General features: G+C 43.6%; 1 protein-coding gene across 2 annotated transcripts; it reads right to left on the reverse strand.

The window, feature by feature from the left end:
• Positions 1-1,323: 1,323 nt before the first annotated feature.
• On the reverse strand, positions 1,324-20,711 carry GEMIN8 (gem nuclear organelle associated protein 8). Of its 2 annotated transcripts, XM_025986687.2 has the most exons (5): positions 20,497-20,711; positions 16,295-16,377; positions 12,172-12,216; positions 11,167-11,593; positions 1,324-1,874 (listed from the first exon to the last, which is right to left on the reverse strand). In XM_025986687.2, the coding sequence occupies exons 3-5, from the start codon at positions 12,181-12,183 to the stop codon at positions 1,618-1,620; spliced, it is 696 nt and encodes a 231-aa protein (XP_025842472.2). In that variant the 5' UTR covers positions 12,184-12,216; positions 16,295-16,377; positions 20,497-20,711; the 3' UTR covers positions 1,324-1,617. The 2 variants fall into 2 exon arrangements, with proteins under 2 accessions (XP_025842472.2, XP_025842473.2); XM_025986688.2 differs by lacking the exon at positions 12,172-12,216 and having other exon boundaries at positions 20,497-20,629.
• Positions 20,712-21,718: the final 1,007 nt, after the last annotated feature.

Here is a 21,718-nt window from a genome sequence, read left to right on the forward strand (position 1 = left end):
TACCCAGGACTTCCACTGGCACTCTGGCAATTTTTAAAGGCAGGAAATACATGTCGGCATTTTGAGTCTTTACCATGTGGCCAGCACTGTATTTCACAGGCACTAACTCAAATGTGGTCTTCACAAGGGCCTCCCGCGGGGGCATCATGAACACCCACATGAGTGAGGAACTTTGCCTGCACCTGTGCTAACAAAGCCAGCAGGGCTTGGCCCAGCATGGTGGTTTCTCTGGGGAAAGGTAGGAGAGTCCTTTCTAAAGAGAACGTTTCACTCTCAAATGGCTAAGAAGCTGCTGCAATTACAGGCCTTGGTTTGTATTTGTGCCTGAGCCATACTTATTTTCTATTTCGGTGTAGGAGTTTCAGAGAAACAAAGCAAAACGAGAGCTACTAAGGATTTGAAATTTTAGTCATGTGTCACCTTGGGGGAAGTTAATTCTGATTTTTGTCGGCAATACCCAAGCACAAATCGCAACTCCAGGAATGCAATAAGAGCTTGGAAAAATAAGCACCTGGGGCTGATGAAAGTAATGCATTTGTTTCAGGGCAGGGGCTGAAACGTGGAGCTAAGTGTTCTTCAGGAGAAACATGTCAATACTAAATCTTTTCACCATCCTTTGACGGATGTGCTAATCTTCTCAGGTCAACATGGGCTCACCCTGGCAACACTCTGTAATAACTTATTTAAAAGGCAGCTGGCTTTTCTATAAATGGACTGTTCCATCAATTTTTAGATTTTCATCCTCAGAAATGTATTCTCTTCTCAAAGCAACATTTGCCATATGTAGTAAGAGCTCAGTTATACCTTTCCTACAACAGAGGATACTGTAGAGGTGAGCAGGTTTGGGAATTATTGTTCTTTGCTCTCAATTCTGTGTGACATTCAAGCCCTGTAGAGATAATGGGATAACAAGAAAAATGTCAGACGGTTATTCTTATTCCATTAGAGCAGTGGGTTCGCAAACTACTGCCCCTGGGCCAAATCTGCCCCGAGGCCCATTTTCATTCATAAAGTTTTGTTGGAACACACCCATACCCATTCGTTTACTTACCATCCATAGCTGCTTTCAGGCTGCCAGGGCAGAACAGAGTAGTTGCAACAAAGGCCGTGTGGCCTGCAAAGCTGAAAATGTTACCTCTCTGGTCCTTTATAGAACATGCACGCTGACCTCTGCCTCGGAGAGAAGTGGTGTTTGTCCCACTGGATCACTTTCAGTGGGGGCTAAAGGAGTTCGAGCAGGAGAGGACATCTGACTCATTTAAGGCATGTCCGTTGTAGTTGGATTAAAGACAAGAAAATAGAAAAAGGCAAAACACCAGGCAGTATCTCTAAATGGGGACTTTAATAACTGAACAGTATTATTGTCTTCATCAAGCATAATATGTATGAAATCATTTTAGGTCAAAGGAAAATCTTTCATTGTTGGCAACAGTATGCGTCTTGCCGACTTCAAGCGGCCAACATATCACATCCAGCCCTGAGATCGGCCCCCTGGGACTTTGGTCAACATGCTTATTTCTCAGTATAAGAGAAATTTCCCTGAGAAAATGCACAGAAGGAGAGATTTAACGAATCTGAAAGGAAGGGGGTGCTGGCTGGGTACCCTGCGGCCCGGGCTCAGAACTTGAGCGGAATGACCGGCCAGTACTTGGGCCGCTTCCTGTCACAGTGCTTGTCGAAACTCAGCTGCACGGCGGCCTCCATGGCCTGGATCTTGGCAGCGCTGTCCCCATACAGGCGCTTCATCTCGGCCTGGCGGCGCTCGCCGGGCCTCTCGGTCGGGGGGTCCACCGAGCGGCGGCTGCTGTAGTACAGGTCGTGGTCGGCGTTCACGTAGTCTTTCAGGCGCTGGGCGTCCAGCTGCTGCTGCCGTCCTGGGAACGAAGCAACACGGGGAGGGGGGCGGGGGGCGGGGTGAGCCCGGGGATGCGGCTGCCAGCTGCGCCGCCAGGTCGGCCCGGCTGTGCCTGCCGAGAGGCTCACTAGGGTCTAAGGCATCACCGCACACCGCTGCCCGCGTGCCTAGGAGACGCAGTTTGCCTATCTGGGAGGCATATGCTGCCAGAAACGGCAAAAAGCCGCCGGGAAACAAGTCGCCCAGCACCCTCAAACCTCTGCACTGAGCCCCGAATACAGCTCTCTCTCATCTATGTGACCTGCCTCGAGCTGCCCAGCTGGGAAGGGCTGGCGGGGGCTCGCCTGTTCTCACACACTGTTCCAGGCCAGCAGGGCAACGAAATGCCTCCTGCAAAGTCCCGGGTTGCAAGAAGTGGTACTTCTGCGTACAAATGAGGTGCTGGGGGACAAAACTCAGCCCCGTGTTAGAGGTTTTGATTTTAGGTAATCTGGCAAAGAGCAAGTGCTGGCACTACAGAGTTGCAGTGATGAGCCCCGATCCTTCCCCACAGCCAAAGCACAGAGCACACCAGGAAATGGAGTCCAATAATTCAATACTTGCGCAAGGCAATAGGGCCGAGCCAGGGCGATCCTACCAATGGAAGGAGGACCTGACTTCTAAGCTTCCTCCTATGTTAACAGATCTGCAACAGTGCAGTGACTTCCTCACCGTGGGACTTGACTTTCCACTTGTTTTGTTTAGGCTAAATTTCAAGTGATAGAGTTATCTGATTTTAATCCTAATTTAAATAGATTCTTATAAAGCAAGAAATTCATTATATTATGTGAACAGAAATAACATAAACATATCAATGAAACAACGTTGTATAAGGTAGAATTTACCCAACTGACAGATTTTTGTAAGCAACTCTTTTGGGAAGAGAGAAATGGAGAGCAGAATGCACATATCTGTAGCTTTTATTGCTACGGAGAGAAATGCTACTGAATAAGGAGTGAAGATGGTTATAGGGAATAAAACAATGACATAAATCATTCTTTCTTTCCTTGTATCTTTTTTTTTTCTTTTTTCTTTTTTAAAGCAGAAAGTTTAGAATAGAAGGGAACCCAGAGTGAGCAGCAAGGCATGTCTGTGGCTAGGCAGTCACATCTGTAATTCCATTTTTCGCACGTTATCACCTTGGGGTTGAGGGAAGGAGTTCTGGAAACTTGGGAACACTATAAATGTGGAAGGCCATTTCTGACTTAGCACATCTGCAGGTTATTTCTTTTGCGAGGAGGTCATCTACAGATATGCCAAATGATTGTCAAGCAAACAAGTGCAACGTAACCATTACCTTATCCCAGAAAGGAGATGTAACCGGCTTACTGTGAAATGCAGAAGTGATCCACAATACTGGCGTAAGGTGCCAACAAAGGGGAGGTTGAGATGTTTTTCTTCCTCAGTCTTGGTCTTTTTGCCAAGTTTGAAACATGACGATGTGAGCTGTTTAGTTCTCATGGGTGTTGAGATTGTATACCCCCACCCTCCAAAGACAACTCTTCTGAAAGCGTGGCATTTCCACATTAGTCGGGGACCACAGGTTCCCTCTGCCACCGAAGGGAGACTTGGGTTCTTATCAATCCTTGGGCCCAGGAGAAACAATCCCTTGAGGGGGAGCTGCGGGGGCCCCAGAACCTGTGCAGCTAGAGAACAGAGGTTCCCAGACCTCAGTCTTTTTACTTTCACATTTGTCCCAAGACTATAATCAGCCTTACTGACAGATCTAGTGACACAACAGATGTTCAGCTTCCTGTCTAAATCTGAGTTTTTGCATTTACAAGTTTTAATAAACACTGGATCCGTGCTATCTTAGCAAGTGTTGTTCTCTGCCACCAGGATATGTGAATTTAACCTTATTTTTGCATCTTTCTTTTTCTTTTCTTTGTAATTTAACACGGTTCTGCTACTCTTCCAACCAAAACTATCTTACAGGTAGTAAATCAGTATAACAAGTCTACGTTGAAATGTTTCCTCCGATGGTTGACATGTGTAGATGAAACACTGTTAATATGAGCCAAGTGTAGCTGTCAGTCAATGTAGGCAGTGCAGCTCTACAAGTTCACACTTGGCACATGCTCATGGGTCACCACCACAGGGTTTTAGTTAATGAAGCTCATTGAGTATAAGAAAAACAGAATAAAAGGCACAGCCCTCTGCTCTTAATTCTCTTCTTGTCTCTCCCTCCTGCTCAGGTTTCCTTATGAAAATTTAAGGCTCAACCCTTGTCCCCTCCCCTCCTTGCCTCACAAGAGGCTTAGAGCTTTCCCGGTTTCCAGCATGGTGGGTATTTATTTATTTATTTTAATTTTATTTATTTGAGAGAGACAGAGAGAGAGAAAGAGAGAGAGAGAGAGAGAGAGAGAGACCATGAGCAGGGGGAGGGAGAGGGAGAAGCGGACTTCCTGCTGATCAGAGAGCTCAACAACAAAGGGCTCAATCCCAGGATCTTGAGATCATGATGTGAGTGGAAGGCAGATGACGCTTAACCAACTGAGCCACCTAAGCACCCACAGCATGGTGGGTAGTTGCCCTAAAACAGAGACCTAAGGGGCGGTTAGACTGTTCCCTGCACTGACCGGCTAGCACCAGAACCCACCTGTGGAAGTCATGTATGGGGAAAGGGCACTGTCGCCTTCACCACCCCCCACCACCCTCAGCCCCAGGAGGACACACGATGCCTGATACAAAGCAGGTGCTCAGGAAATGACTGCTGAGAGAAAGCTTGGACAGAGGCCATACATTATTTTTTGTAAACAGCTGTTTCTTACAGATGCTGTTGAAGAAAAATGATGACAATTCAGGGATAGAAACAGATGCTCAAATCTCAAAAGGTGATGGGCAGTGCTCCCTTAGCAAGAAAATATTCATCCTGTAGGTTCCATGGCAGAGAGGATGGGGGAGACGGGGGCACCAATGAGATGGGGTCTGATCTTGTTCTTTTACATCTGAGTCACTGTGCCTCTACTTACTTAAACAATTGAAAAAAGAAAGTCCTAAGGGTAGACTACAAATTTGAAAACCAGTCAGCTTAAAACCAAATGCCTTCACACTGGCTGGACACTGGAAGCTACCGCTAAGCACCTGAAAGTACTTTAGCTTATACTGACTTACGGGACCCAAGCAAACCTTAGAACAGAATATCCTCACTTGAAGGCATCACTTATTCTGTTTTCTTTTTATTGCTTCCTTCCTCAATGAAAGAAAGGATTCTAAATCACTAGCAGTTTTTCTTCCCATCAAAACAAGGTGAGGGCTCGACCAGATGGAGAATCATCTGACTGAAGCAGAGAAGCAGAACATCATACTTCAGACATAACAGGTGCCTTGTCATGGAGAAGTTGGTCATTTTTTTTTTTTACTGAAAACAGATGTGGGACTCAATGTTACCCAGTGCTTTTTTTCCTCACAGCCTATTCAGTTACGGGAATTTGTCTTTGTTTTTTTTTTTTTTTTTTTTTTTAAGATTTTTATTTATTTATTCATGAGAGACACACACAGAGAGAGAGGCAGAGACACAGGCAGAGGGAGAAGCAGGCTCTATACAAGGAGCCTGATGTGGGACTCGATCCCGGGTCTCCAGGATCAAGGCAGGTGCTAAACCGCTGAGCCACCCAGGCTGCCCTGGGAATTTGTTTTAATACAAGTCAGAGTATCTTTTTAGATTCTAGCTTTAAAACAGGGCTGTAGCGGGTTGAATGGTGCCCCCTCCCCCCAATTCACATCTATATGGAACCTCAGAATATGACCTACTTTGGAAATAGGGTCTTTGCAGATGTAATTAAGGATCCAGATGGGATCATACTGGGTTAGTGTGAACCCTAAACCCAACGAGAGTGTCCGTAGGACAGACAGAAAAGGACACAAAGACACACAGGAGGGAAAGCATGTAAACAAGGGGGCAGGATTGGAACTATGCTCCCATGGGCCAGTGAATACCAGGAGCCCCTCCCAGAACCTTTGGAGGGAATGGGTCCTGCTAACACCTTGATTTCAGACTTCTGGCTTCCAGAACTGTGAGAATAAATTTCTGTTGTTTGAGCCACCCAATTTATGGTCATTTGCTACAGCAGCCCTAGGAAACTAATATAATGGCTAATATGCATATAGGGTTAAAACAAGAAAACAGGGCAGCCCCTGTGGCTCAGCGGTTTAGTGCTGCCTTCAGCCCGGGGTGTGATCCTGGAGACCTGGGATCGAGTCCCACATCGGGCTTCCTGCACGGAGCCTGCTTCTCCCTCTGCCTGTGTCTCTGCCTCTCTCTCTCTCTCTGTCTGTCATGAATAAATAAGTAAAATCTAAAAAAAAAAAAAAAAAAAAAAAATAGTAACAGTAATTTCTCCTATTAAGGAGAAATGCTACTGGATCCCATCTGGGTCAGGGTATGTAACCTTGATATTTCCCCCCTCAATCTATAAATGTACATGATGCTACTACCAAGGTGGACTTACAGTCTACAAAGGAGAACAAAATCATGAGAAGTGACTTGGGTTTTAGAAAACTTGACATAGCAATAAAACATTCATCCAGTATTCCACAGATAATTAGCGCAAAGGCAGAACATTTTGGAAGACATAGCGCTAAGACAAATGAGTGTTGAAGAACGTTATTTTTCCTTGTTTTTCCAGGATTAGCATGTCTTTCTGACTGTATTCTCTGCTATGTTGCCAGAATTAATGATTTTAGCACAACTGAGCAAAAGGACAGGCTTGATTTATATCACAAATGACTCATATCTGGCTCGTCAGCAACACCCCCAGAACACAGGTGCTTGCCAGCAGACCCGGAGCCATTTCTGATGGGTCTTCATCATCACCTCACATCCCTCTCTGTGACAAATGAAGTCAGTGGATAATCACCAGTTTTACTTTTAGTATAAAAGTGCATTTCCCCTCCTCCCTTCCACTTCTCTACGGCCTCTTATATGCACCTTCCCACCGACTGGTTTTATGTGCTTTGAACATCTGAGCTAGACGAGACACACACACGATGGAACTGTGCTCAGCCAGTTAGCCGCCACGCTTTACTCCCATCGACTAGACCACAGCGGCTCCCTAAACTCGGGGCGGTACGCCTCACTGGGTCCTCCAGGTTTTCCATAGAGGGTGGAGTGAGGACAAACCGGATGGGGTTCCAGCTGACTGGCAGAAGGTTCGGTAATGAAAACTCATCTAAACCTTCCAGTTCCAGTGGACACAGCATGACGGAGCAGATGTCTGCCATCAAATGTCTAGAAGCACACCTGGGCCCTGTGGTAAGAATAGCACTTTGAGTGCTAAGTGGGGAGTGGACTTACCCCCTTTCTTTCCCGATCTCAACTGACCCTATCCCTCAAGGCCTCGAGCACACTCCATTTTCTACCACTACCCTGTGAAACTCCTCTGGTGGCTGAGTTCACTGGTTCTACCCATCACTGCAAAGTACCCGGGGACCATGCCATAGATGGCTCTGCTAGGTATCAGTTGTAATTTGATTTTGTCTCCTCTTCCCAACTGGGTTTAAGCTCTTTATGAATATGTCTCTGTTTTAACCCCACTGTTACCCCCAAGACACAGGGGAAGCCTGAGACAAGAGTGGTGCTGTTTGTTTCGGAGGGCCTTCTTCTCCCCTGGGAATGATAACTTTCACTCATTTCCCTTCTAAGTATTAGGACTATAACCTTGCAGTCTCAGTTGATGGTTATTTATGACTAAAACATGATACTTTTCTTAACCTAACAATAAACATTTTTCCTAAGAAATAATTGAAAACACAGCTGACCTTTAAAGACTCCACGATTATCTACTTTCCCATAAGTAATATTACCAGTGAAGTTTTGAATAACGGAAATATCTCATTAGGAAATGACATATAACATAATCAAAAGCATGTCTGTTCCCACTGCACAGAAGGAGTTCTTTATTTACCCTACTTAATTTTTTTGTTATCATTAAAATATGTTAGAGATTATCTGGAAGAGCAGTAATCACAAACAAGAACATGCTGTCCAGTATGAAGGATCTTATTCTAAGAAAATATAAGACTCAGATGATGATGAATTATATAACATATATACTCCCATGGAAGTGAATAATACTGAAAAATAAAATCAAATTTCTCTATGTTTCTCCTTGCTAATGAAACTTCATAAAATTCTGTGTTCTCTAGATGATCCATATTCAAAGTTGAATTTGCCTTTATTGAGTAAGTAGCTTCTAGTGGTTCAAAGAGCAAAACAAAACATCTTTAACCAAGTATTCACACTGCTCAGGTCCTTAATTATTACTAAAATATATCCCAACTGTGTATATAACTTAACTTCCATGAACATTTCTAGTGAAGTAATGGATTAGAAAGCACCATGGGCATTCAAACTGCTTACATCTGAGTTCGTCCTTCATTACTGCTTGAAGGAACATGTATTCATCCTATACGCCACCAAAAGTGCTGGTGAAAAAAATAAGGCCCATTGTTTTTGGGGGTGCAGGGTCAGGCCCTGGCTGCTTTTAAATCTTTAGCTGTCAGAGTAGACTCTGACACCACAGCATGTTCTCACCCTTGCCAGACAATCTCCACATCTCCCAAAGACCTGATCATTTTTAGAGCAGACCACAGATAAAAGCATCGCAGAGACCCTATGACAAGCAGTTTTCAATTATGTTACAACTACACATTTACAAAGAACAAAGAAGCAGAAGCTCAATGTGTTTAGTGCTGTTATATTAGTAATATGAAAGTACATTCATTTTTTTCCATGTATTTTAGTATATTGTTATACCGAACAAGAATGGCCTTGAAACGGAATAAAAGTAGTCTTAATGACTACTTTGATGAAACTGTGTTAACTAAATTGGATCGACACCAAAACTTTGACTCTTTTGCTTTTTAAATATTCTAAGTCAATTTAAGAATTTGAAAAGTGGGGAGCAGAAATATGACTTTTTTTGAAGCACAGAACATCTTTAGTAAAATTATGCAGAATCTCAATGAAGCACTAATTAACCCATTCAGCATCAGAGTAAAATCAGTATATGGTTAATAATCCACACTAAACGATGAGTTATTAGCAACTAACCATAACAACTAACATTTCTTGGTCACTAAATTCGTGGCAAGCATTGGTTCTCTAATTTATCTTTTATTATTTCATTGAATCTTCATAATTACCACTCCATTAATTAGGATCCCCATTTCAGCGGTGAGGTGACTCAGGCACAGGCAGGTTAGGGTAGGTGACCTACAAGATAAGAACCTCTAGCTGAGAAGTAATGGAGGCGAGCGGGACACTGTAACACGAAGTCTTCACACGGCCTTCTCCTTGGGTGTGTGTCTATCTCTGTGTGCAAATGTTTCGTTTTGTAAGGATACATACTGGGTCAGGGCTTACCCTAAGGACCTCATTTTAACTGAAGTATCCCTGTAAAGACCCTATGTCCATATAAGCTCACATCCTGAGGCTGGGGGTTGGGGACAGGACTCCAACAGATTTTTTTTTTTTTTTTTAGGGAACACGATTCAGCTGACAGCAGTGATGATAATAACAGTGCAATCTGGAGCCTTGAAGTCACCTCAGCAGATTTGGGAATAATTAAAAAACAAAATATGAAGTTCATCAAGTTTATCAAGCATTCAAACCCTAACTTGCTTTGTAAAATGTCCTACATAAGCAAAGCAAGTTTCGCACTTTATGAGATATTTGAAAACCTCTGAATTAAGGCTCACAATTAATACTGAAACACTTCATTCATTCATTCATTCATTCAAAACAATATTAAGTGCCAGGTACAACTTAGCAGGTAATTTCTATGACTTTTTTTTTTTTTTTTTTGAACTTACTTAGAATCCTTCCTGACCAAGATAAGAGGAAGAACGGGAATGGCTCTTAGCCATATCTGTAACTTAACTGCTGATATTGCAAAGACACCCTCAGTCACTTTATTTTCATTATCTTTGTATCTATTTTTTATTGGATGACCATATATCAAGTTAATTTTAAATTAGTAGATAATTCAAAATGGCCTTTTGGATGACTGGAGTTTGTTTTCATCCTTAATTAGAATTACTATCCTAGAAGTATCAATCTCTGGTTGGAAAAACACGTTTTTCTACCCTCTGGTAAGGACAACAGAAAGAAACCCCACATCCATCATATTTTCTTTTTCAAAAGCTGTAAAAACGGCATTCCAACCAAATGTGGACATGCTTGAACATGTCCTCTCCCTCATCATTGTCTACTTTTAAGATACCAAAGGGCACAATACTGTATACAAAGTCCACTGCTCAGTTCCTGGTACCTACTGGGGATCGATAAGCCCCTCATCAGGAAAACATAGATCAATTAAAGATGGAATCAAAACTTGCCCAAACTCAGACTTCTATGTTTGTTTATTCTGTTTGTTTCTATTTATTAAAAAATTCTAAGTAAAATATCATATAATTAGAAGTCACTAAAAGCAACATTGAAACTAGATCCTGGTGATAATCAGGGAACAGTGTATCTGTTTGAGACACGTCAAATGTAAACGGTCTGGTGACTTTTCATAGTAAGAGCACAATAAGCAGTTCTAGTTCTTTGCGCCAACTTGGTAAGAAATTAAAAAGGGACAATTCCTTCTTTGCCACGGAACAGAGAAAAGCATTATCACACTTCTCTGACTCTAATAGCTGACTGCTTCCACGTGGGATCCAACCAGAAGGTTTGAGTCCTAGACTGTTTAGGTTCACAGTGACCTCTGCTCTGGACAGTGCTTCATAATTAAGACCTGGTAGCTCTCTGGCACCAGGGAGGTCTCAGCGCTCTGTGCCAGTGAGGCGGCAGCAGTATTTTAAAAACCTGGCAGTCTCAGGGCCAAACCCAATCCTGAAGCTTGCGCTAGAAGAAGCAGCACGGGGGTTGGGAGTCAGGTTGACCCCGATTTGAATCCCAACAGCTAGTGATTAGTTGTGTACCTGGAATAAGTGAATGAACCTTCTGCAGGGTCGCCTACACTGTCTGTGAATGGGGTGGAATACTCTTGAAGGGCCAGTGTGTAGATGAGGGAACACAGGCGCAGGCCCGCACCCCATGTGCCCGAGGGTCTGACACCCGGGAGACGGCAGAGGTGCCCCTGGGACATGCTGTGTCCTAGGGCTAGAGAAAGTCCTGTATTAGCTAAAATGCCTCTGGAAACTCAGACAGTGGGGGTGTGGCTGGATGGGGAAGAGTAGGAAGGTATAAGATAACTAGAGGATAGAAGACAATGCCAAAGGCAGGGCAAGGAAAGGAAGTGTGTGGGGGAAGGGCGCGCACTTACGTCGCTCTTCCCGGTGCCTCTCGGTCTGGGCGAAGTACTGGCGCAGCTCCTCTGTGATCACCATGTTGCTCAGGTCGCACTCCACACCCCCATCCGACTCAGACCCTGCCTCCTCCTCTGCGTGTTTCATCTTGCGGGCTGGTGGATGCTGCCGGGACCTTCTAGAATGCGAAGAACCGCAGTGCGAGTCCGTGGAAGCCAGGAGATGGTCACGAGAGGGCCGAGGAGATTTGGCATGGTTAGGGTATGAGCTTCCAGGAAGGGCCGCAGGAGGGAAGGGCCATGGACAACTGAAATAAGATTCTATGGCCTTCCTGTAGGCACCATGGTGGCTTTGCATCCAGGCCATCGCCTGATGGTAATGTTGCCAGTATCTTGCATAGACTGGATGAGAAAACCAAGGGTCGGTGGCTTTCCATGATGCCGCCTACAGAATAAAGGGAGGTGGAGGCTACATACCATATAGTTCTTTCTCAAGAGAACCTTCCAACGTTTAACCAAGTAAACATGTATCTACCGAGTATCTACTAAATACCTACTCTACATTAGGACACTACTGCTGGGCTAAAGAGGACACAGGACACGTCCACGCCCACAATACACACCAACTACGTGTGCATGAGGCACACATAGAACAATTAGTCTGAGGTTATGGCCAGGATAAAGTGGGAACAGAGGCTAGTATTTACCATTTTTACATAAGATATGGGCAGAGATACAATGTCAACCATCTCAGCCCTCTCTACCCATGATAACTAAGCAACTCATTCTAAGAACCACACGGACTAATGTTCTCTATTGCTCCGTCACTGCCCCCTAAACATCTGCTCACTCCTCAGTGCCTGGACAAAAGCTGTCTAGCAACTTTCCCAATGGTGCCTTTACTTTCAGCCTTTGGATGAATTGTTTCTTTGGTCTTCTCCATCATGGAATGAGAATACCAAGACTCTCAAGACTAAAATTTACCTTTTTCTCTTATGAGTTAAAAAAAAAAAAAAGTCTTACCTTTGCTGCCATCTCTGACTGTGGAAGTACAAATGGGCACTGAAACTAGGAAAGAACCACAGTGCAAACATGTGGTCAGTACACGTGTGTGATATCTGTGGCTATTTCATGGTTTACAAGCGGCTCCTCAGAGATGGGCTTCCCAGTACCATGCCTGATCTCCACGCTACATACACTATAGGGCCCTGGCACCGGGGGTACGACCTTGTGCGCTGAAAACGAGGGATCCCCTTAGATAGGATTCTGTGGTTCAAAAGACACTGCATTGTTCCAATATTTGTTAACCTATTCAAAGTAAAGACTGGAAAGAACCATACTAGTTAATACGTATATAAAAATATTAATATAGAACATGAACTAAAAATCTACAACGATTACTTTATTTACTAATCCTTAACTCATGCCGATGCCAATTTAAATTAACCCTAGATGGCCCCACAGCTTGAATAGAGTATGTCTTGCCAGCTCATTGGAAACCATTACTGGGTCTTGCCTGCCAGATTTGGGACTTGGAGAAGCCTCTCCAAATGAGATCTCTCTCCAGCCTGGGTTGTGCCTTGGGCTTTAAGCCCCCAGACAAGCCTTGTTTTGGTTTTGATTATAATTTGCATCACTCAGCCAGCCTATGACACCACATACTCCCTGCCTATACTCTGCATCTCTGTAGAAGAAACTTCCATGAAGACTCTCCACCAAGTGCCCGCATAGAATGCCTTTGCCCAACAACCTTGCTCAGCCAGGATTTACTCATTTTGCCCCTACCTACCTGCTTGTGATGGTACTGATATAGCAGAAGATACCTAAAGTTTAATCTGCAGCTGTACCTTTTATGAACCATTTAAAATAATTTGATTTCCCCCCTTCCTGTTCAGGAGTTCAGAGCTACTAAAATGCCAGCGAACATCAGAATTTACTTAAAAAAAAAAAAGGTAAAATATCCTGGTATGTCTGGCTGGCTCAGTTGGTAGAGCATGCAACTTTTGATCTCAGGGTCATGTGAGTTCAGATTCCACATTGGATGTAGAGATTACTTTAAATAAAAACAAAAAGCAGGGATGCCTGGGTGGCTCAGAGGTTGAGCGCCTGCCTTTGGCGCAGGGCATGAGCCCGGAGACCCGAGATCGAGTCCCATATCAGGCTTCCTGCATGGGGCCTGCTTCTCCCTCCGCCTGTGTCTCTGCCTCTCTCTGTCTCTCATGAATGAATAAAATCTTTAAAATAAAAAGCAGAAGAAAACCAAAAGTACTATCCTAGAATGGATGAGAATTTAAGCGTCTGTTAGATGGAACTACTAACACAATGTGATGCTGAGCAAACAGCTACTTGGGTTTTGAAACTCTGGGAAATCAGATGCTGAAGGAGGCCTGTTTCTCCTCCTTCATTTAATTAGAGGGCAGAATTTAAAATTCTCTAAGAACTTGCTTATTTTGTAATCTCTATCAGATGTTTTGCTATGGTTAATGTGGAAAATTGAGATGTTAAATTGACCACATCTTTTTAAGATTTAGCCTGAAGAGAACTATTCACTTTCTCTTTTAAATATAATAAGCTTTCAAATAGGCTATTTCTAAGAGGGTTGACATGATCTTCTGTAAATTTATCTTAAACACAGCCCACACTTCCTGTTCACTGTTCTAAGTTCAGGAATACACACACATGCAGTGAATGTAAACTGGAAAAAAGCTAACCAAGGCAGTGAAGATATAAGTGTAAAGTTCACATTACTCTAAAACTATAATTTAAAGGTTTAAAACGTGAGCAATTATCTGAAAACCTGGCTAAGTGCCTATGTGCTTTACAAGCTACTGAAGAAATAGAAAAGTCAATACAATTAAGGGGTTAACCACCCAGAGAAGTAACACTAACACAAATGAAATTACAGTAGAAATCAGTACATATTTGAGTGAACTGTAAGGTGCACCCTGTAAGTGGCTAATTCATTCCAGCCTGGTTTCATATTGGTATCACTGAAATCTGAATAATTTTCTGAGAGCCTGCAGCACATAATGCCATTAAAGTGAACTACATGTGTGTCTTAATCAAATTTGTTTTACAGATTAACAAGTAGCACAGGAATTAAATTTGAAAAGTCTGGGAGGCATCTACGTGTCTTCTGGAAATTAAGAGTTTTGAATCCAGACTTCTATGCCTCATAAAACATACTTAGAACCAGGATCAATGTAAATATTAATTATCCTGAACTGGGAAGTCTGGATTCAGCCTCAAATATGCCATAAACATTATTGTAATTGAACACTACTGCAGACCTTGGGAAGTCCTGTTTTTATTTATAATTGGGAAAATTCAGCCTGGCTTTAAAAGTAATAGTACAGTTATTCTGAAAATGTACAAGATGGCTTATGAGAGGTTCCACTTTGCAGAGATAGAAATGGAGGCATGTGCTATCAAATAGACAACTGTTCAAGAGGCTCCAGTGTAATTCATCACGTTCACCAGGCTGCTCGAATGTCAATGACTGATTAAAAGAGGGCAGGGAGAACTAATTTGAGGAGAGGCTACTTATTTATGCCTTTGATTCGACAAATACTTTGCTAGAAGGGCTGCCACGTTATATTGTCTGAGAGATCACACAAGGCACGCTCTGAACGCTTCTGCAAGGAGGAAGCGAGGACAGTGGGCTGAGGTGGCTGAAGAAACCCAATTCCAGGCTTCGGAGCACAAGCAGCTCGGATCCAGCCCGGTGTACCAGCACCCTAAGCAGCAGACCAACTAGTTGGCTAAGGCACTAGACTCTTTCAAGACCCAGGCCGTGAAGGAAAGCCGAATTTATCTTAATGATGGAATACAGGCATCTTGGACATCGATTTTATTTTGATAGTGCTTTCTGGTTTTGGCCGTTGGGACACTTCTAATCAAATCTGCTGCCATCCTTCGGCAAGTTTAGAGTCCTGGAGCTGTGTGTCGCATATGCTCACTCACCCCTGGCTTTATTATTCTCCTTCCTCAAATTCCAAAACCTATGTATCACATTCTTTTACATCTTGAGTACTTTAAGATTCTTCAATTTCTACAGATATTCAATTAAAAGTAGTTCCTGAGAATGAATGACAAACGAAGTAAACTCTCAGAAACAAAATAAAGAAGGTCTAGAAAAACGTCTAAAGGAGTAGTAGCTTGCACGCAGCTTTATAACTATTGGCTTGCACTTTCCAGCACTACTCTTGGTATTTTATGCCAGCAAATTCTTTCTATAAAGGGTCAAATAGTAAACATTTTGGGTTCGTGGGCCACATACAGTTTCTGTCACACATTCTTCTTCTTCTCCTTTTTTTAAAAATTAAAAACAACCCTTTGGCAATATAAACACCATTCTTCGCTCCCAGGCAGTACAAAAAACAAGCTGTGGGCCATCCTTTGCCAGCCCCTGTTTCATGTGAATACGTTATTCAGTTGTATAGACTCTGCTCTCAGTACGCAGAGTGCCCTCATTGTTGCTCATTCTCCACTTGGCAAGCCGTGGAGGAACTCTGTGATTCTCACTCATCTCGTAAATTAGGCTTGGAATAAGATGAGTGGAAGCAAGACAACTGTGATGATGACCAACCAACAATCTTGGTGACCAGTTCCTAATATCTGGGATAAAAGAATCGTCTCCACGACTAAATAAGGAAATGGAACCATTTCTTAAAGATCTACATAGGTATTTAAAGACTTAATTAAAAAACAAAACAAAACAAAAACCCCAACTCCTGCAATCAACTGGGCTTAGAATGCACAAGTACTGCCATGATTTCTGATGGAGACCCTGCTAGCTGCCATGGGCTGGACAGCAACCCACCAAGGATGGGAAGCAGGAGAGTTCCCAGCTCTTCCCCGGAAGAAGGAATACATATCCTTTCTTGCTAAGTGCATCAGTGAGTTCCTAAGGGAAAACAAAAACCTCCTCTAAGAATCGGTCCTGTTAACTTTTTCAAAGCGGCTACTCTTTCCACACAGAGAACTTAAGGACCTAAAAAAACGCCTGGGTTTCTGAAAAGCCAACATGAAACTAATTCTAGACATTAAAACACTTTCAGCCACCAGTTCAAAGAAAAGCAAGCTTATGATTGCAGCAGATTTAGATGCCTTTCAATGGTCCTTAATTTTATCTTTCATTTGTCACCTCTTTGGAAGTATCTCCTACTCTTTTATGGCACACGTCTTCATGGACTGAACAGCAGCTTTTCTCCTAATGGGATGGTGGAGCTGAAAGAAAAGAGAATGGCAATGTCAGGGCAGGCTGGGATCCACAGTACCAGCAAACCAGTAGCCCTCCCCAGTGAGCACAATGGCATAATAGTCACTACCCAGCTGAGCCCAGGCGAGTACAGAGACTGAATTCATTGTCTGTCCTCAACCACCAGAGAAGGAAGGAAAAAAACAGCGCTGAGGTCATTCATGAAACACTGCCGAGGCCTGGGGCCCACAGGCAAGGCAGTGCCCTGAGTCTTAAACCATGTATTTTCCCATATAGCCTTTCTTAAAGAATACACTTATTCTTCAATTAATCTGCTTATCCTGGAGATGTATGTTTATTTACTTTGGAGATTTTTTTTAAAAAAGATTTTATGTATTTATTCATGAGAGACACAGAGAGAGAGAGAGAGGCAGAGACACAGGCAAAGGGAAAAGCACGCTCCCCACCGAGCAGAGAGCCTGATGCGGTCTCGACCCCAGAACCCTGGGATCATGACCTGAGCCAAAGGCAGACACTAAACCACTGAGCCACCCAGGTGCCCCGGGGATGTATTTTTAAATACATAAATATACATGAAGACTAACAGACAAGAGCTTTGTTGTTTTCAATGGAAGAAATTCAACTATTTCCATTGAGTCATTAAAAAATTCCACAAATAAGTAATATGGTTTTGTTGAGAGGTTGTGACATCATACATATTCTTTTTATTGTGTATCTATATTCCTATAAATACAGGATCTTGGTGTGTCATCACAATCAATAAATAAAAACACAAATTCTCCTCAAACAATAATGCATAGTCTGCAACTGGATTTTTCTATCTAGCCTCTTTTTCCAGTAGAATTCTGAATATTAAATACATGAAAATTCACCTGCTTTGAATTTTGCATAGAAACACATTAGAAATCAATCATTAAGTTATGCTGGCTAAAGTCTCTAATGTCAAACCTTTCTTTTTTTTTTTAAGATTTTATCTATTTATTCATAGAGACACAGAGAGAGAGAGAGAGAGAGAGAGGCAGAGACACAGGCAGAGGGAGAAGCAGGCTCCATGCAGAGAGCCTGATGTGGGACTCGATCCGGGGTCTCCAGGATCATGCCCCGGGCTAAAGGCCGTGCTAAACCGCTGAGCCACTGGGGCTGCCAAACCTTTCTGATAAGATTCCTGGTTGATTTGGTTCTCTTAATCAACCAGATAATTTAGAGGATCTAATTTAGGCCTTCGGTATATGTTTTAGGGTAGAAGGGGGTCTGCTGGAGATTGCTCAAAATAAATGAAGATACAATGAGAAGTGGAAATTCCATAAACTGAGTCATGTGTGGTTCTAATGAATTTCCATATATGTACTAATAACCCTATCAGAGATGTCTTTCAATAATATATACACCAGTAGGAACTTCCTCAACTAAGATAATAATAAAAGGAGGTTTTCTGACAGCATTGCTTCCTGCCCACCACCCCCAACTGCCTGATGGGAGTTTCAACTGGCTTAATACCCTCATGGGCTCCCTCCTGTGGCTTAGCATGGTTCCTGCTGGGTAATGTGGTCAACAAAGATGGCTCAAGAATGCCTTCTACCCTCATGAATCCCAGTTCTATCTTCCGGCCAGACACAGGCCTCCCACAAGGGCACATGCTACCAAGTTCAGAGACCAAGTTCTGTAGTGTCGAGAGCAACCACTGTTAAAACTAATGGGCGAGGGAGCCAAAAATCTTATTTCCTTTTCATTCCTTCAATCCCAAACCCGTTTACTCTCCTCGGATATTGCTGTTAGAAGTAATGCCACAAAGGAAGGTGTGGCATGGGGAAGGGGAAAGACGGAAAGGATGTAGTTAAGCATTGTTCTTTAAAAAAAAAAAAAAAAAAACAAGACAAGACATGGGGCATCTGGGTGGCTCAGTGGTTAAGCGTCTGCCTTTGGCTCAGGGCGTGATCCCGGGGTCCTGGGATTGAGTCCTACATTGGGCTCCCTGAAGGGAGCCTGCTTCTCCCTCTGTCTCTCATGAATGGATAAATAAAAATGTAAACAAAACAAAACAAAACCCACAACCTGGCACTGTTTATCAGCAGGGTGATAGATTTTTGAGTGGATTTATTTGCAAGTTCATGAAATCCCCATGGGGCCAAAGTCAAAATCTTAAGTGAAATAGGAGGCCACTGAAAAACAAAGTGACCCTCCGACTCATGAGCACAACAGGCAATGGGACAGTTGAAAACTGGGATAACCAGTAAGGATGTAACAGTAACAGAACTCAGAGGACAAAACAGTAAATTCATTTCACTTCAAGTGTATCCTTCACAAAGCAAACCTAGTGTGACTGTAAGGGACCAAGGGTTGAACAGGCAGGTTATGCAAGTTCGGAGCCTACCAGCAAAAGGCACGACTCATTTAAAATGGTTAAAACCACCAGTAAGTTTCAGGAGCTTTATTTCAAGTCTATAAAGACATACATGGTAATTCCATTTAATCAGTGTCTTTTCTGAATTTATACGGCAATTAGTACATCCCACTCATTTAATCAATTACTTATAGGCATGGATTTTGAAATCTGTTTCTTTTATATTTCCTATTTTCCTTCCAGCATAAAAACCATAGGTATATTTTCCTGCCTTTGCATGCTGATGAGATTGTTTTTTTCTGATAACAGTGTCTCCTCCTCCTTCTGCCTTTCCTAAATAAACTGAGTAGCTAGTCACTCAAGTAACCGTAAAGGTCCGAATCTTTTCCAAAAGCAGATGTTTAAATACATAAAATTTTTTTTATAAAGTATTTTCAATTCATCTGATCTTTGACCAACCAGTTACACTGTTTTTTTACTTGTCCAACTATTATATGGCTGAATTTCCTATCGGGAGAGAAGGGGTCCAAGAGTCGTATACACCTAGTTTGAAATCTCTCCAGCCTCCACTCAGCCTTAATTGTTCAATTTTCCCCAATCCTTCTCATCTGACTCCACCCTTAAATGCTGGATCTTAAAAACCAAAATAATCTTTCACCATGTGCAAAACAGTTTTAGAATGAATATTTCTCTCTGGAGCTTTATATACTTTCCCAGCACAGCAATGAACATAGAGGAGATCTGTACACCCTAACGTGAACTTGCCTTCAGTTATACATATCCCGAGTCACTAACCAACGATCTTTAAAAATACATGGTATCTGTTGGCATTACCGTCCCAAAGGAGCTGTTATAAGCTCTATTTATAGGTTGTATTTGTAAAGGTTATCTCCACCCCGCAATTCATGGAAATCCTGAGAGTAAACAGACCCAGAAGTGTTATTAATCTTTAGTCTAGACTTTCGAGTAATGTTGTTCTGACTTAAGGTGCAAAACCCTAGGAATACAGAACCTAGCCTATGAAACAACTTAAAAAAAAAATCATTCCTGAAAAAGGTAAAAACTGTTCAGAATCGTGTGATCTGTACTAAGAAACTCCCAGGATTTCAGAACTAAAAGGTACTTAGTTGGTCCCTGGTTCAACTGCACTTAAATACTTAGAAAAGTAGGCGAAGGCCTTCTCCACCCCCACGTGTAAGGCGCATAAAAGACCAGAGGTGCCAAATGTTCTTTAGGTAACTTCCACCGGAATGCTTGGCCTCCCACAGAGGTCAAAGTGTAAGGGAAAGAGAAAACCCTAAGTTTTGAGCAGACGGGTCAATCAATATTCCAGACATCCTTGCAAGGATGAGGCTCCTCTGGGTGATGTTCTGTTCAGATACTGGGCTGTAGGGCCAAAGTCCGAGTTCACTTTCCAAACTTGGCTTAACACAGTGTTACTCGGCACCTCAGAATCACGGGGGGAGGGGAGTTTAATAGGAATAGAGATGCCTGGGCCCCAGTTCTAGAATTTCGAATTTAAGTGGTCCGGGATGGAGACCCGGGCATGACAATTCTTAAAAGTCATCCAGTGATTTCCTAAGCGCTGCAGCTGGGAGTCTCTGGAACCAGTGTCCAGGCGCCATTAACGAGCAAGCATTTAAGAATGTCACGGGCCCCGCGGGATGAGGTTACGACCCGTGACAGGCAAGCCCTGCGCTCTCCCGGTACCAGCGGAAGCCAGGCTCCGGGGCCTGCGGGCTCCTCCCTCGCTCCCCCAAGGAAACCCAGCCGTCCCCGGAGTCACCTCGTGGGCTCGTAGCTCGCGGATCTCGGACGGTGGGCGAGCAGGGGCCTACTTCCTGTGAGGAGCTAGCACGGGCGCGGGCGGGAGGGGCTGTTGCCCGGGAGACCAGAAATGCGGTTCCGGCGAGGATCACGTGGCGCCCGCGCCGGAAGTCCCGCGCGCGCCGCCGCGTCCGCGCTGCGTTCTGCGCCATGTGGGAAAGTGTCGCGAGATCCGGTTCCGCCTCCCGGGGCGGAGCGTGGGGAATGGCTGGAGACGGGCGGGGAGGCAGGGGGCGGGGCTCCCGCGGCGGCCGCCGCCTCTCGCACCGGTGGGTCCGCGGACGCGCGTGGCGCGGCGGGAAGACGACGGTCGTTTCGGCATCGCCCTCGTCCCCCGCGCCAGTTCCTTGACCCTCGGCTTTTGGCCCTTCTCTGGGCGCTCTCATCTTCCCTCTCGTCCTTACTTAGCCTCTCCTGTTTTTTTGTAATTTTGTATTTTTGAACTAGGAAGGCTGGGGGTCGTGGCCCAGGAGGACACGCCCAGGCTTTGGGAACAGTCACCTAGACCTAGTTCGAGTGCGATTCTAGCGTTCATTGACCTCCCGAACCTCGGGTTCCCGCCCAGGAATTTTTTTTTTTTGGAAAATTTCTTTATTTCAGATTTTTTGCCACACAGAATCACATAATTCTCAAAATCTAAGTTTACAAGTGATCATCACAAGATCTCTTATCCATATACACACTAATTAGAGGGAAAAGAAATTCTGTACAATATTTCAGTAGTTACATGATGTGTAAGCAATAGTGAATTAATGGCAATGGAAGAACTCCTAATGCCTTACACACAGGATGACCATTCTCAAATACAAGAAAGTAGGCAATAAAGAAAACTTTCTGTTCAGTTATAGAAAAATGTTTAAAGGCATTTTATGATGAGAGAAATGTTTCAAGTTAGTACACAACCTATTGGGCAACTAAAACTGCTAAATAAGTTGGTACTTTTGCTCTTGAATATTTGCAGTATGGTATTACCCATTTATCTGACATTTAATAATGCATAAACTTTCAAGTCTGGGTTTCAATCCTATTGGCAAGTGCAGCTGCCAGTGCCTGTGACACAAGGTGAACAGGGTTATTGCAGAGCATTCACTAATAACCAGGCAAAGCCCTCCGCAGCCTGAGTGGCCTAACCCTTTCTGGGGTAGTTTGGCCAACCGCGCCAAGAGCCCTAGAAGGGGCAT

This window comes from Vulpes vulpes, chromosome X (genome assembly GCF_048418805.1).
Source record: "Vulpes vulpes isolate BD-2025 chromosome X, VulVul3, whole genome shotgun sequence".
In the NCBI taxonomy this organism is placed as follows: domain Eukaryota; kingdom Metazoa; phylum Chordata; class Mammalia; order Carnivora; family Canidae; genus Vulpes; species Vulpes vulpes.